At 42.7% G+C, this 17,165-nt stretch overlaps 1 protein-coding gene across 1 annotated transcript in view; it reads right to left on the bottom strand.

Moving 5' to 3' along the window:
- HDX (highly divergent homeobox) overlaps window positions 1-17,165 on the bottom strand; it is a 54,279-nt gene that overhangs the window by 27,235 nt on the left and 9,879 nt on the right. Inside the window, exons 3-4 of the mRNA XM_054996696.1 lie at window positions 11,575-12,690; window positions 5,085-5,138 (exon numbers count right to left, since the gene is read on the bottom strand). Of these exons, the coding sequence (XP_054852671.1) occupies window positions 5,085-5,138; window positions 11,575-12,690 (1,170 nt within the window). The remainder of the gene's footprint in view (window positions 1-5,084; window positions 5,139-11,574; window positions 12,691-17,165) is intronic.

The following is a 17,165-nucleotide window of genomic DNA, read 5'->3' on the forward strand; positions in this document are numbered from 1 at the left end:
ACTTAGGCTTCGTTATGTTTTACACTTGTAAAAATTCTTCCATAAGAACATGATGGGAAAAGGTTCAATATACACTAGGCTTGGATCAAGTGCAGGCCTGGTAACCTGTGGGGTGTAAAGACTGCCACATAAGGCAGGAAAAGTGTAGTAGCATGCTGCAGCTATGCACTCCAGGGCTTGGGGCCATCTGTGAAATTTACGGAAGAGGGCAATTTTTACCAATTCTGCCGTCCCATGCAAGCCTGACTCGTGCTGCTCCTGGGGTCTTTGGCCCCCCCAGGAGTAGTGTTTCAGGTGATATTTTGGGCTGGATCAGGAGAGGGGAAGTTCACATTCTGCAAATGGAAAACCCTTCTGTCTGCAGAAATAACTAGAAAATCCAAGCGTCTGTTTTCATTTTGCAAAGCAAAATTGGGAGGGGGGGATATAGCTGCAAGACTGATTACATACATTGTAAGAAAACAAGGTATTAAAAAGGACTCCTTATCTCCAGTCATAAATAGCGGTCATTACTAAAGCCTCCAACTGCCTGCAGAAGATGCTTAGGCTTGGGATTCGGTCGGCTTCAAAAGGATTCCTGAACAGAGGAGCAGCCAGCAAAACACCTTCCTACGTTTAGGTCTCCATGCTTATGGATGTAAGCAAGGGGACACCTCCAGGCAATGGTTCTCAAATCGGCCACCTGCTATTGCTACAGGATATAATACTAAATGGAACCTCCACCTTCAGAGGATAGCTTGTGGGGGAGGGGGTGCACAGTTTTCCCGCGGGCCTCCAGAGGGCATCTGGTTGGCCTTTGAGGAAAAGGGGATGCTGGCTTAAACAGAACTCGATCTGATCTAGCAGCAATCATCTTGTGTGTGTTTCCCATCAGCAGTTCTCTTAGCAGCAGACCTTACATTTTTTGCCATACAAGGAAATGGAGAGAATACAGCTTTAGTCTATGTCAAAAGAGAAGACGGCAGCTATGGAAACCAGTGAGCAGGAGAGCCACATCAGCCGCCACGCTATGGACCTTGGTGTCCCAGGCAGTCCAAGTTCTCACCATGCCCCAGGCCTTTATTAGTTCTCAGGCTTCAGCCTGTCTCTGCTTTGGCTGAGCTTGGTCATTCCGCTCACATTTAAACTTACCTAAACTCCCACAATATTCCACTGAAACTAGTAAAGGGGAATGTACACTGGAGGTGAAACTGTCACCAACCGAGATTAGGAAGCAGGTAGCTTAAGCAAAAACAACGATGCATTAACCATGTACGGGAGCTCTCTGAAGCTTTCACTTTGCCCTTTCAAACAACGCCGCCTGCTAAATCAGTCTCATCTGCCGGGTGCTGAATTCATCAGTCATGTTATACACCTTCTGAAGGACAGGTTGTCAGACAGCTTTCTAGGGAAGAGCATCAATTAATTCACTACAAAAAGCAGCCCTTTTGGCTAAGCAGAGGCTGCGTCTTTGTCACACTCAAGAATGCACATGGTTTCTCATGTGTGAAGGTCAACATTTGTGGCTCTTCAGCTTTGGACAAGTGCCTCCTGCAAAGAGTCTTTGAGACTGCCAATGAGGAGCTGCCTTGCCTTGTCCTCCAGCCTTCTTAGCTGAGGGCAAAAAATACCCCCATAAGTGAGTGACTTTGAAAGGGTTCTTAACAGCTAATGTATAGGCATTGCTGTGCCGAAGGAAAGAAAAGCAAGACTCTTTTTAACCAGCAAACATTCCACTGAGGATCACAGTGCACATCACAGACACATCCTTATACTATCCCTTCTACCCCCTCCAACTATTTCTGCTTCCCAGTAATCAAAGCTACGTGGCTAAAAGCCTTAACACACAACCCTTGCACTGTCCTCACTGAGAGAGAAACATGAGTTACAGGATGGATTCCTGCAGTTTGTTCTGGCAACTGCTACCAACGCAGGCTACTCCACTCATTCCAAAGGTGCTTCTCTCAGTTACGTAGGAAAAGACTTTTTCCTTTGTAGAAAGCAGAGCAGAGAACTTCAAGATATTCTCATGTGACTGCAAAGATTCAGCTGAAGATTGTACCTCAACGTATGTAAGAATTTCTCTATATTTAAGATCCGCTGACCTAGAGTAAAGCCCGGTTTCTAATTTAAAGCCTTTCAGACTGCCAAGGGACTCTGGTTCTGAAGCATGCAGATCACACTGCTGTCTGCTTCAGGCAGTTCTTTATTGCATTTTTAGAGACTCACCCCACAATATAGTAGTGCACTTCCTTGGAAACCCAAAGTAGCTTGGGACTCCTAGGCAGTTTCTGGCCTATTTAACTCCAGGGCAGCATCTTATGTTCTGAGAGCATTTGGAATCTCTCCAAGAGGTGCAGAAACCCCGTTGAAGCCTCTCAGGGAGAAACAATAAGCCGATCATCATCAGTGCCATTGTTATTATCCACGATGCACACAGAGAAGAAAAAATTAAGGCAGTGGGGGACAATGCAAGCACGGGGGACAAAATCCTACCCCTTTCAAAAGATAACAGAGGGACCATGTGTGATGGGTGGGCAGAGGTCCTGCTCCTTTCTGTCAACCACCAGTCCCCTGCATAGAGGTGTGTGCAGAGCAGCTAACAACCAATCAGGGCCTATGGATGGCTGGGGAAGCAAGGTGGGAGGGAGGACGTGAGAGAGAAAAAGCTGTTCCACTGTCAGCTCAGAGCAGATAGGGTTTGGGGTGTGCAAAAAAAAATTAGGTTTCTTGCTTTGGAATTTCCAAAGCAGGAAAAAGGGTCGGAAATAGCAATTTCCACGGACTGACCCGCTTGGGTATGCTCCATGAAGATTTGGAGAACATCGACCAACTTCCAGCCCCACTGCTTATTTCACCCGATGGGAGGGGGAGGAGGGGTTCCCTTCTCCCTCTCCCATCAGGTGAAATAAGGAAGCAGGGGAGTTTACCGCACGCTGCTTGCTTCAGCTGATGGGCGGGGGAGTCTGCAATGCAAACAGCCAGAAAAGTGCTGCGGAGCGGCTGATGCCACTTTGCCCGAAGCTTCCTGAAGCGATACAAATCGCTTCGGGAAGTTTTGCTTCAGGATTCCCGAATTGGCTCAGTGATGGGTCAGATCAGACCCAATTCGGGTTAAAAACCTGAATCGGAAACCCAAAACGCACATCCCTAGGTAGGGTTTGAAGATCGCTCTACAGACAGTTTGTCAATTTCCTCTTTGCCTCCCTGAAGGCTGTCAATTATTAACAAACCCTCTGAAGAGCAATCCTTGCTGGCTCTGAAAGAGAGATAAAATTCAAACGATGATTCCCGACTAATATTGAGTCTCCCTTCACTCGAGCATCCTCATGTAATTCGTCTCGTGTGGTTTAGCTCCAAAGCAGGTCTATTCACTGGGGAAATGTACTTTGTATTGCACTGTAAGAAGAACCTTCAGATTTCTGACTATCTGACAATCAAATGCTGGGGGCAAAAAACAAAGGAAGGTTTTATGCCTTGCTTATGGGCTTGCTGCCGTCTGTTCCAAACAGGCTAGATGAAGGCTCGACTAGACGGACCCTTAGTACAGTCCAGTCCAGGATTCATGTTCTTATAAATAAACAGGACTGCCACTCTGGCCCCCGAACCAGTGGGCCAGCAAAAAGGGGTGAGAATCACAGCTCAAACGTTTGTGCTGTGCTGATGAGAAAAGAGTGGACTGGTTAGCGTGCCATATTCTGATGCAGTCAACACACACCAATCTCGATGGCATGAGAACATCTCTCTGCTAGAAACTTCCTATATGTTTGTTGTCCCCCTTTGCGAGCCAGGATTTTCTCCCTTAAAAGACTGTTTTATATAGCCTTTCTTCAAATGAACCGTGCAGTGGAACTTCTCCGAGTCCTTTCAGCATTGGGCCAATTTGCAACTCAAGGCATCCAAGATTACTCTGAGTCACAAAACTAAGTGAACTATTTTGTTTTCGTACCGTAACTGGGGACAGTTACACATTACTTTATCCCCTTCATCAAATCCCATTTGAATGCAATTTCACTGTTAAATGGAGTTGTTATATAAAAATCTAAACATTATGGCATTTGTTAGACTACAGAGTCTACAAACAGGTTTAAAATTGCTTTTAAAGCATCTTCAATAGCAGGGATTCAAGCTATTTAACACAAACCACAAATTAATAGTAAGACAGTTAAACAACAACACTAACAGAAGAATCTGTGCACCGTTGTTTTCCAGGGTAGGTTTAGAGTTATTGCACAGCTTAAGATTTACGGTTCTCTGTCATTGCATTTTCCTTCCTATTATGTGCCAGGCAGCCTGGATTTCATTCTCTGTAAATTAATTTAATGAGAAAGCAAAAGAGATGGCAAAACTATTTAAAAATCTGCAGAATATAAGAGAAGAACTTTCTGCAGTTCGCTGAAATGGACTATAAATTTTGAATATGAAGGTTTTATTTTGAGAACTATCAATTAGAGCTGTCCTTGTTATGCTTTCCATTAGCAATGCTCATCTTTTTTTTAAAGCCTTATTCTGCAGTTCCAAAGGGCTGTGCAATGATATTTTTCACTCCACTGGGTCTTCCTAGTTGCTTTCACTGACACCAATCCATAAGCAGACATATTCAACAACTGAAAACATATTCCAGACCATTTTACAAAGAAAGGACTCCTAATTGCAGTTTTATTTCAAGCTTTTTATTGCTGGTATGCCATTACTTTAACTACAAAAACTGCAGAGATAGCCAGCTATTCATAAAGCACTGACATTAAAAGTCAACAGGTATGATATTAGGACATCTTTGTATAAAGAAGACAGTCTTTGCCCTTATTAACGCACTAGAGAGGTTTCAAGAATTTTAAAGGTCCACAGGTTATAAAAGTCAAAGATAAAGCAATATTCAAAACAGCTTAGGAAAAAATATCTGTTGCTGGTCAATAATCGTATCTAACAAGGCTTCCACTGTACTTTCTTAGAGTCACACGAAAGAAACTAGGAGGAAAAAAGGATTTCTTTTAAGCCAAAAACGTATAAAACCAGAACCGTTTAATACCTGCAAACAGCCATAACTAAAATCACTCAAATTTTGCAGATGGTGGACCCTTGTTGCCTCAATGCATAGTACTTACTGCTCTTTTTCGGGAACACCCTGTAATCCAAGGCACAGTAAGGTTTCCTGAAATCTGTGGAAGGAAAAAGAATGTTATAATCTGACAGATGCACATGGAGAAATATGTGGATTATTATACCTAGCTTGGGGGAAACAAATCAACATCAATACCATCCCTAACAGCAAAGTGGCTGCCTCTGTGCCAATCAGCAGAAGTAAAATCAGTCCACCCATAGATGTAATGGTCTCCTTTTCTGGAGAGATCCCCTAGCTACACATTTCATTCAGAAAAATATGACTTTAGAAATTTACCAAAGGAACCACCCCATCCCCCCTGATCACCTTCAAACCCCACTTGTTGAGGTCTGAATAGTATGTTCCTGGAAGAGGAAAGTAGCTTATTCACGCCATTGAGGATTTACAGAACTCTAGAAAAGAAAGGTTTGCAAGGCAGGGACAAAAAAGTAGACTTTTGAGAAATTTGGATGCCACATATAATGGTTTTTAATAAAAAAAATGGGGGGGGCCTTGAAATATATGCCAAACTTACTTTTCTATTGAACCCAAATACTGCATTATTAACATAAAATACAACATTTATTAACTTAGCCTATGGCTATGGTTGCCAGGTCCCTGGAGGGGCCAAACTGTGGGATGGGAGGACACAGGGACAGAACCTACCTCATATGTGAGCTCCCGAAGGGCTGCACATTATGTCAGGAATGATGTCATTCCAAGCGTGACGCAGATGCGTGCAAGGACACTCCAGAGCACGTGGGAATGTGCTTTACCCTCACCACTGCATTCCCACACCTTTCTTCCCCCTGCTGGCCAGGTGAGAGGTGGCAGGGGTGGAGGCTGAGAGCCTACCTATGCCCCAGGCTACCCCAATCTCATCAGGGTAGACCCTGGTTAGGGCTTAGTGGAAGACCGCTAAATAAGTTCAGGGGCACTAAGCAGAGGCAGGCAACGGCAAACCCTATGCTATTGCCATAAGTCAGCTGTAAGTTGACAGCACTTATCCAACCATAATTGTGCTATTTTGCATATTCAGTGAAATTAAAAGTATAAATACCTCACTTTTCTACAAGCAAAATTGGAAATATATCCAATACTTGAGAGAGCGCTGCAAACTGCTGCACCTTATTCTATCTTGGCATATGTATCTTAGTTTTTGACATCTGAGAGTTTGGGGGAAAATAAACGTTGAAATTAGAAAAATTTAGTAGTGTACTAAAGAAAATGTGTTGTCTGGAGAGCAATACTATCATATAGTCACAATAGGGCAATCAGCATATCTGGATATCAAATAACATTTTACATTTAAAACCCTGAATTCTTTAACAATCTTATTACACACATTATAGCATATTAATTGTTGCAAAAAAATTCACATTTAAACAATAAACATAGCCTTGAAAATATGCAGCATATATCTATCTTGTATATAAGTTATCATCTAATGCTGTAGATTTGTCTTACAAGCAACTGTCTATGCTACACATTTTCAGAATCAAATGTTAAGAAAAAACTTTAAGACATTCAAAGAGACAAATTATTTTACAGGATTTTTTACCCCTAGCATTCTCCAAAATTTCTCAATGTTTCTTTCAGGAAAGTCCTTTGGGAAAAACCTGAAACTTCGGCTCTTGAAATTTTCCATTTTATTCTCCCGACCTTCATATCTCTAGGTGGGAGGTTCCAAATTGTTACCCTTCCTGTTGTGTTGCGTGAGCCCCAAGCTTATCCTCTTTATTTTTTCCCCTTGAATGGGAAAAAAAGTGCTTCAAGGATTCATAAAGGGCTAAATTTTGCAGGGTAACGCAATGTGATTTTGTTAACCAAGGGTTACCACACACAAGTTCTTGCTGATCTGCAAGCTCCAGTTTCCACATGTCAATTGGGCAAGTACTGATCCAACCTTCACCATGAATTCTGTCACTTTTCTGTTGTATCTAATGCATGACAAAGCAAGCTAAGTCTACAAGATCTCAATGCTTGGTAAAACCATAATATGGAAAAAATGTGGGAAAGTTGGAGAAAAGTATATATTTAGCTAGCATTTATTAAGATTCCCAAAATCCATAATTAATAAACACACTCCCTTCTTTAAAAATGTATTTGACAGAATAACTGGACTTTGACATAATTACGGCAAAGTGCCCAAGAACTCCTCCAGTAGAACTCTACTGAATAACTGCCTCGAACTCGCCCATGATAAGATCTCATAGCCTGTGTCAGAGAGTCCCCCCCCCCCGGCACGTGTACCAACATCAAACTTCTGCCTCACTATTGTTCTCTACAATCATTTTCAGAGTTGTTAGCCAGGTCTGGTAGGATCCAAAACCTCCATCCACAACCGGAAAATGTAACTTTAATGGATTAAACAAAAAGCGTTCATTTCCATCACATAGTATATCCGGACAACTGTAAGGCGGTTTGCCTTTTTCAAACTTGAGGTACTTTTCCAGAGACCAAGGCAGAAAGGTCCCAGACGTGCACTGCAGCAAGTCCCAAATAATGCAATGTGGCTTTAGATTATCACAGAAATCAATATATACAAATCAAATTCTGACTGTTCCATACCACCACCAAGTCATTTGCAAAGCCTCTGTTCATTTGTGTAAGTCACTTAATTGTCCAAAGTTGCATCTATAGCTAGAAGACATACAAGTTCTGCCATCATTCCAGAGTTTTACCCTATACAGATTCTTTCTGAGGGATTTTCCACACAGGTTTTTTCCCATGGGTTCTGGCTCCTCTGTACTGCTTTGATTTATCCCGAGTTCTGCAAGCATTTTTTTGCCTTCAGTTTTTGCTTCAAGTGTTTTGAATTTTCCCCAGGTTTTTTCCAGTTCTTTTGAGACCAATTTTACCCGCATCTTTCGGTTTTGTTTGTCCCACCCAATCCTACGCACCTTCAACCCACTTTTTTGATTATCGGATGTTCATAACCGTTGAACCACTCTTTCCCTCCGACTTCTGTTCCCCCCTTCCTGGTTTTGTTTTGATCTTTTTTAATTGTCAATTTCATATCGACATATTGACCTTGATTATTTAAGCCATGTGCAGAACAAAATAAACCAACTCCACAGCTTTAAAAATGTAAAGGGAGGGCAGACATGCAGAAGAACGGTATGAAATCAATTCCAATGCTCTGGGATCAATTGCTAAGAAAATCAGGAATAAAGTGAGTGCCCCCCAAAAGCCCCGAGACAGCTGTACAACTCACACATTCTTTCACATGCGGAAGGGAACAATGAAAGGCAAGGGTTAAACACTGCATAAAATTAACAAATGAGACTCTTTGGCACAAGATATGAACGTAATAGCAGCTGCTTAGATGGCTTTGCAAAAGGATAGCCAAAGTTTTGGAGGATTGGTCTAAATGGCTATTAACCAGGATAGCCAATACAACATCCATGTTTAAATGCAAGGCACCTCCAAGTACTAGACGAGAAAGACAAGAAACAATGGGGAAGAGCGTTCATGCCCTGCTCATGTGTTTCCCAAAGGCATCTGGCTGATCACTGTTAGAATGAAAGATACATATATATACTTGGTACGATCCAGCAGGGCTCTTTTTAAACAGTCTTGAAATTAAACGACTCATCTTATTCTTAACAGAATAACAATTCTTTCCAGGCAACCTGAATACCTTACACTTGGCAGATGTGGCAAAATAATACGCATGGAACATTTTAACTGCTGAGAAACTGCTGTGGCTGTCTGGCAGCAAACATGGCCGAATTTTTTTTAGCCAAGTCTCCACTTAGTTTGGCGTGGATGCCTCTCTCCCAACACCTTGCTTGATGGCAGTCACATCATGAAGCCACAGAAACGGTTTGCTTTTGAAAGTGTAGAGACCACAACTTTTCAAGCTTGCAAGTCTAGTCCATGAGCAATAAGGTGATTTAAATACAAAATACTAACATCTTCATTCCACAAAAGAGACACTTCAGTAAGTACTAATACTGCATCAGTTAACATAATACAATACCCTTTCTGCATGCAAACATTTCTATCAGCAATGAAAGCCATTAGCAATTTGCTACTCTATAATCAAATTTAGTTACATTAAAACTGTCAAGAAAAAAATGAGCTCCTGTCCCCAGCCAATGGCTTTTCATAAACAAGCAAATAGATCACAATTGTTCTGATTTTCAAAGATGAAAAATAACCCATAATTGGCCTATCGGCATTACAAAATATACCCCACAGGTTTTACTCTTTTATTAAACAAGTGCAAAGGAGCAAGACAGACTCTTAAAAGAAAAGGAGGTGGCAACAACAATTAAGAGAAACATACCTAATAATTTGCAATGAAAACCTACTTTAAAAATCTTAAATGCAGTTGTTTCAATGACAGATAGGTGGGCCCCCGAGTGCTTGTTTTACCCAGTTTATATTGAAGTTCTAAAGTCAGAAATTAAAGAATTTTTTTTAGAATAAATTGAGGATATGAGGTGGTTTTGACCTGCTCATGCTCGTTAGATTTGTAGCTAGCTGTGATTTTTGTAACTGTTTTTAAATACATTTTTATTTATTTTATTTATATTATTTATAGTCTGCCTATAGTCTGGGACATTCAATAAACAATACAATAAAATATAAGCAACTTAACATGACATATTAAACAACAGAAACTGCAGTAGAATACTTGAAGCAACAGACAGTACAGAGTAGTATAGTCTACAGTCCCTATCCCTTTACTAGAGCATCTTTCTGAACCATTTCCATACAGCACAACTCTTTAACATGTGTAAAAAAGCCCTCCTGAATAAGCTGGTTTTGCACAGTTTGTGGAAAACCAGGAGAGTGGGAGCTTTCCTGACCTCTACAGGCAGGCCATTCCACAAATGGGGGGGGAGGGCGCGGCGGGGATACAGAGAATGCGCATATGGGGCAGCTGTTGATTTTGCCCATTTTCAGGGTTCAGGTGAGCGAAGCTGCTGTGGCCCTCTTCAGGTGGGCTATGTTGTGGCAAATCATAAGGAGAAAAGCAATACCATAGATATGAGGGGCCAAGGTCATGAAGGGCTTTGTATGTGATAGCTAAAACCTTGAATTGAGCTGGTAACTGATGGATGGCTAATGGAGTAACTGCAGAATGGGAATAATATACATGATCCACCTAGCTCCTGGTAATAACCAAGTTGCACCAACTGGAGTCTCTAAGTTGACTTTGAGGGGAGACCTATGTAGAGTGCATTATACCAGTCTGGCCTCAGTGTCACTATGGTGTGGACCCAGGCGATCGGATAGGCTGTGTCAAGGTAGGGGGCTGTCTTCCAAGCTAGACTGAGTCTGTAGAAGGCTTTTTGCTTCTCTAACAGTGATGCTGGATCCAAGCAAAATCGGTATGATTACACATAGTTCCCTCTCTCCATCAACCAAGCAATCTTGAACCAGCTAATGAGGTAGGGGTGGGATGAAAGATTAATTCCTACTCCTGACTCCATTGATTTTGAGTCGCTGGCCTACAAATACAGTTCTATTGATCCTCTGTAATATTAAAAACTGGATTTTACTAGATTCACTACCGAATTAGATTTATATGAACAAATTTTAAAACCTTTGACATTTTGACTAACTACTAACCAAACAGCCAATCTAAGTTCACCAGTAATAAATTCATAAAAGTGCATATCACAAACTTTGATTCATAGTCAAGGTTTGTAGTAAAAACGAGCTAGCGCACCAGTCATGCATCACCTGTTTGTATACTGGGATGATAGCCCACGAACTTACGCTCTTTCTGATCTGTGGATAATTTGGACAACAATCAGGTAACATTAACAACTCCATCATTTAGAATTTGGCATCTGCATCTAGATGGTTAACTACTTAGAATCCGGTACCATCTTCATTGCTCCCCTCTAAGAGCTGAAAGCTCTACATATAATACCTGTTCTTAAGAAGGAAGAACTGGTTTCATGCTGAACCTCAACTGGCAATAGAAAAACAAAGACAGATGTTGATCCACTGAGAGAGTGTGAACAATTAAGATGAATCCTAAAGATTATCCCTGAGAACCAGTGTGGGGTAGTGGTTTAGGAGCGTGGGAGTAGGATCTGGGATACCCAAGTTCAAACCCTCACTCTGTTGTGGAAGCTTGTTTAGTGGCCTTGGGCCAGACATTCTCTTGGTTTAATCTATTTTACATGGTTGTTGTGGGGATAAAAAGGGGTAGGAAGAAACATGTACACCACCCGAGATTTAAAAAATGTGGCTGAGCTAAAGAGAAAGATTCTATCCCTGGCTCCACTGCACTGTGAAAATCTTGCAGCTGCATGTACCAGTACGTAAATAGGGTGCCCAGGAACGTGGAGTGGAATACAGCATCGTTTAACAACAGGTAAGAGACATTTTCTGAGCAATCAACTAACATCAGTGCAGCGAGTAGGGAGGGATTAACTAGCTTGTGCTTTTGATTTACTACAAAAAAAAGGAAGTCTGTGTCCTTAAAAATAATATACACTGTAAAACATAAAAAGAGCACTAATTACCTGATAATTATTTTGGTTTTGAGATAGCCTTAGTTGATTGGATGCTGCAAAATGAGACGAAAGGTTGCTTCTTGATGGGTAAGAATTACTGTACAGTGTACTGGATGTAGTGTGTAAGGAGGTCCGTGGAGGCAAGTGGTAGTTTCTATTATGATACATGATATTGTCATGCAAGTCCCTGGTATTTACCACGTGTGAGCTGCAGCTGACACTTCTTCCCGACCCAGACAAACCTGTGCTTGGATTCTCAGCTCTGAGGGACGAGCCACTTAACCTTGAGTAATTTTGTATCTGAGCCCCCATTGAGGCCAATTCTTCTTCTCTAGTATATTCATCTTCAACATCCCCCGTTTCCATGGCAATGGATAGACTACTGCCTTCTCCTGAAGATGACTTTGGTGCATTTCCACCCAGTATTCGCTGAGGTTGATCCGTAACAGCAAGGGAAAAAACCTCACGGATTTCCAAGTTGTGCGTGCTACAGGAAGGGTCCCTAATATTAGCCCTTTGTCCAGACGGGATGTGTGAGGCAAGGATTGGATGTTCTGGTTTCTGTAGCCGTTGACACCCCATTTGCTCCACTTTACATGGTCTGTGGCACAATACGGGCTTCTGAGGTAAAACCAGCTCCGCGGTCTGAACTGAAGAACCACCGTAACTTTTCTTAGTGTGGTTATAAATGGAGTTCGCTGAATTCAACACACTCGTTTGCCTTGACAAGATAATTGTTTTTTCTCCTAGGAACAGTGAGGCATTTTTACAATGAGGTGCTTGCCGGGCCACAGCAATGTGCTGCCGCTGAAATTCTGGGTCACTTTTTCCAGGTGGCCTCTGAAGAGAGCTTTTATGCATATTGCTCATCAAAGCATTAGTCTGCTTAGTAGACATCAGTCTGCCAGAGGAACTGGCTGGGTTATATATACCAGTTACTATGACATCGTTGTTGGAGGATGTCCAAGATGACTGCTGGCTTTGGGAACGAGCGATGCTGACCACGTTGCGGACTGCCACTTCCGGAGGCAGGGTCAGAGAGCTGGCAACAGTGCCTGATGGAGTACCTCCAGAATCCACAACACTCTTGCTGCTCATCTTTCTTCTTTTGTTACCAACCCAGGTCTGCAAACACAAAAGCTTCATGAGCAAAAGGTCTCATCCAAAATCATTTAACTCAAAACTAAAGGACCATAAAGGGCTCTGGGGTACAAAGGCTAAACAGACGACGAGGGTGCGAAGCGTTAAGTAACCTCTATTATTATTTCCCGCTTATATTTTTCCAGTTGCTGTTCATCCACCCGATACCTTACCGTTAACTGAGCAGCCAGAATGCAAGATTCCGCCAAGATTATTTCCTACAATCCCTCTATTCTTTTTTTCAGGAAAAAGATGGGATGAATGCTTTTATCTTTCTGGACAACAAGTAGCATGGGCCATCTGCTCTCCACCCCCAGTCTTTTCCCACAGGGTAGAGACAGCTCTTTAACTAGTCTCTAGTGGTACAATCTTAAACATGACTTTTGTAAAACAAACAAAAGATGCAAGAAGCAGCCCAGGTTTCTTTTTCCCCCTGGTGAATTGCCAATTCTAGATAGGGCATGAGAAAGCTGAGCAGTTTGGGCTCTGATTTGCTTCCTAACTTTCAATATCACATAGAAAATTAAATACTCTTACCTACAAATATGCATACATTTAACAAAGCCTTTAGCATATAACAAACTTAAAATTACATATTTTAAACAAATTGGAAGTAAATTCAAGAATCTTCTTTCTCTAGGGAAAAGAAATGAAGTCACTTTTATAACAAAAAAGTATCAAGTCCCTTAAGCTTCAGTTGTTTCTCAGTGGCATCTTTTTTTCAAGCCTCAGACTCTGTTAACTTGCATCATAAACATATCAGCAGCTCAATAAACTACTGGATTTTAACTCCAAATTTCTCTTGGGGTATGTGTGAGTGAAGCACTGGGTATGTATTTCCCCTATTTCACTGCTTATACCTTGAGAAAATTGATATGACAACTGCAGCTTTATTGATAGGTTTCAGTAGAAAATAGGAAAAAAATATAGAAGAATCAACAGTCTTTGATTCTGCTTAGAAATTCACATTTCTAGGGCCCAATTCTCAAATTATAGCCACCATGTGAGAGCTACAAAAATCATACCTAAATATTTAAGGTATTTGATTTATCCTTCATCTTCAGATCCGTCAGGATCTCCAAAACGGTTTACATAGAGTGGTGTTATGCCATTAATCTGGTGGATGCATCTGTTCCAGCAACACTCTGGTGTGGCATTCCACCCAAATCCCAGTTCTCATTCATTCCTCTGGGTGATTCTCATGCACACACACGAAGCTGCCTTGTGCTGAATCAGACCTTGGCCCAGCAAGACCAACTATTCAGACCGGCAGCAGCTCTCCAGGATCTCAGGCAGAGATCTTTCAAATCACTTCCTGATCTCTAACTGGCGATGCTGAAGTTTGAACCTGGAAACCTCCGCCTTCCGAGCAGATGCTCGACCGCTATGCCATGACCCCTCCCTCCCCACATATGTTCATAGGCTCATCTTCTTTCACCCACTTTCACTCCCTTGTCTACAGACACCTGAATTGTCAGTTAATAGGTTGTGTGTTTAGGGACCTCAGGGCACACAGTGCTCACCCCCCCCCATCATCAGCCATCTTGGCCTCTCTTTCCACCCACTCGAGGGCTCCCTCTCCAGGCCTCAGATATGGGAAAGTGGGGCCAGGTTAAGTCACTCTTGCCTGCCTTGGGAGGGCTGTCTGCTTAGGCGCATTCGCTATCTGTCTCCTCCAACAGCACTTACTTTCTCCTGCTTGGTCTGGCTTCAGGAGCATTCCTTTATACCCATCTCATCCTCAGCCCCACCCCCTAGTCTTGCCCCTGGCATCTGGACCAATCCCAGAGCCAAGAGTTGGAGCCCTATTTGAAAGAAGCCCTGCCCCCAGCCCATCCCTCTTACTCCCATGACCTCCATGGCCCTAGTAAGAGGCTGAGAAGAGATCAGGCTTTGTCCTGCCTCCATCTGGCTTCACTTGACCCAAAGATGGGGCAGCCTGATAAGCAGGCCTTTTTTTCAGCTGGGACGCGGTGGAACGGAGTTCTGGAACCTCTTGAAAATGGTCACATGTCTGGTGCCCCCACCCCCTGATCTCCAGACAGAGGGGAGTTTAGATTGCCCGGGCAATCTAAACTCCACTCTGTCTAGAGATCGGAGGCGGGGCCACCAGCTATATGACCATTTTCAGCAAGGGCAATTTAAACTTTTAAAAACTCCCCCCTTGTTCCAGCTGACCCAAAGTGACATCATTGGTTCTGGGAGCGTGCGTGAACTTTGCACGCACGCATGTGGTACCAGGGCTACCACCTCCCGCCAAGAGTTGCCCCCTGTGCTGGTAAACCCACTGAGTTCCACCACCTCTTTTCCCAGAAAAAACACCCTGCTGATAAGCAAATGCCATCTGCTCCTGTTTCCTTGGGTGGCAGCTCTGGGATTAACTTCAGGTTGGTTCCCTCCCCTGCCTAGTGACAGCTATTGACCGCCATATCTGTTGTATAGTTAATTTACTATTATTGTAGAAATTCCTTACTACCTTCCAGAAACAAAATATACCTACAATGGAACATACCAAAAAATCACACTACTGTTAATCGTGAATTGGCAATACTTCTTTACTCTGTACTCAGAATTACTAATGGCTGTTGATAAGTAAGGTATAGTACCCCAATATAAAATATACACAGTGCACATCTGCAATGGAGTATGCATGTATTTTTGGTCACTTGCTCCTTTAACACATACGTGAATGGGACACTTTCTGATCACATGCACGTTTTAAAAGAGACACACAGTGAAATATACAATCCAATAAGCAAAGCACAACCATGAGCCAGTTTGGTGTAGTGGTTAAGAGTGCAGGACTCTAATCTGGAGATCCAGATTTGATTCCCCACTCCTCCACTTGAAGCCAGCTGGGTGACCTTGGGTCCGTCACAGCTTCTAGGAGCTCTCTCAGCCCCACCCACCTCACAGGGTGTTTTGTTGTGGGGATAATTATGACATACTTTCTAACCTGCTCTGAGTGGGAATTAAGTTGTCCTGAAGGGCGACGTATAAATCAAATGTTATTATTATTGGCACTAATCGTAGGGTTGCCAGCTCCAGGTTGAGAAATTCCTGGAGACTTGCGGGTGGAGTCCAGGATGGGTGGAGTTTGGGGAAAGAAGGGGGCCCAATGGGGATGCAAAGCCATAGAATCCACCCTCGAGAGCTGCTATTTAGAGGGGTGACATGATAGAGGTTTACAAGATTATGCATGGGACAGAGAAGGTAAAGAAAGAAATATTTTTCTCCCTTTCACACAATACAAGAACTCATGGACTCTCAATGAAATTGCTGAGCAGTTGTTAGAACGGATAAAAGGAAGTATTTCTTCACCCAAAGAGTGATTAACACATGGAATTCACTGCCTCAGGAGGTGGTGGCAGCTTCAAGCATAGACAGCTTCAAGAGGGGACTGGATAAACATATGGAGCAGAGGTCCATCAGTGGCTATTAGCCACAAGGTATAGATGGAACTCTCTGTCTAGGGCAGTGATGCTCTGTATTCTTGGTGTTTGGGGGGGCGGCAATCAGTGGGAGGGCTTCTAGTGTCCCTTTCCTACTGGCAGACCTCCTGATGACACCTGTTTTTTTGGCCACTGTGTGACACAGTGTGTTGGACTGGATGGGCCATTGGCCTGATCCAGTATGGCTTCTCTTATGTCCTTATGTTCATGCACTTTGTACTTGGGCAATACTTGAAAACAGCTATGTATTTAAAAGGCGAACGAGTCTACTAAAAGGTCTTGAGTGTTTGCTGCATAAGAGGTTGTAGCAGCAACTGAGGTTAAAAGGAACCCACGCCAACATCCGAGAGAGGAAATAATTCAGTAACTGCCTTCAAAGCAATAACTAAATTCTTTGGTCAAAATTATTGTATACAGGAGAAGAAAGGCTTGTGAAGGCTTCTTATGATCCGATCTACTGGGACTTTTCAATCATACAAGTATTCTCAGCCCCACCCCCCAGCAATACACACAGATATCAGTTGTCAAATGAGGGGCCTGTCTATAGAGTGATCACCATCTGTGGCTTCTGCTATCAAGCAGTGATGTTTTGCTTCCTGCAGACGGCATTATCAAGCAAATCCTCCAAAATAAGCAATCTACAAGACTAGCAAAATATTTCAGATTCCCAGGCTACCCCTTCCAGCCACGGAGAATGCATGCCTCCCTGCCCCACCCACCTTTACTGGCATCTACCTCATCATCCATGAGAACAGCAGTAAAATACAATCTGTAATTGTAAGATCTCACACAGCCAGACTCTTCCTTATTTTCAAGCCAGTTTGAGAACCTCTCAGTCTTCTTTTAGTTCTCTACGTCCTCCTTACCAAACTGGGGGGGGGGGGTGGTGTGTGGATTTTGTGAAGAAAAGCACTGTATTTAAAAAGATGTCACATTTTATGCCTGACAGATCATGAACTAAAGTCCTACTCTGTGTCATAAGCTTTACCAACATACAGATGCAATCAG

Source organism: Eublepharis macularius, chromosome 13 (assembly GCF_028583425.1).
Source record: "Eublepharis macularius isolate TG4126 chromosome 13, MPM_Emac_v1.0, whole genome shotgun sequence".
In the NCBI taxonomy this organism is placed as follows: Eukaryota; Metazoa; Chordata; class Lepidosauria; order Squamata; family Eublepharidae; genus Eublepharis; species Eublepharis macularius.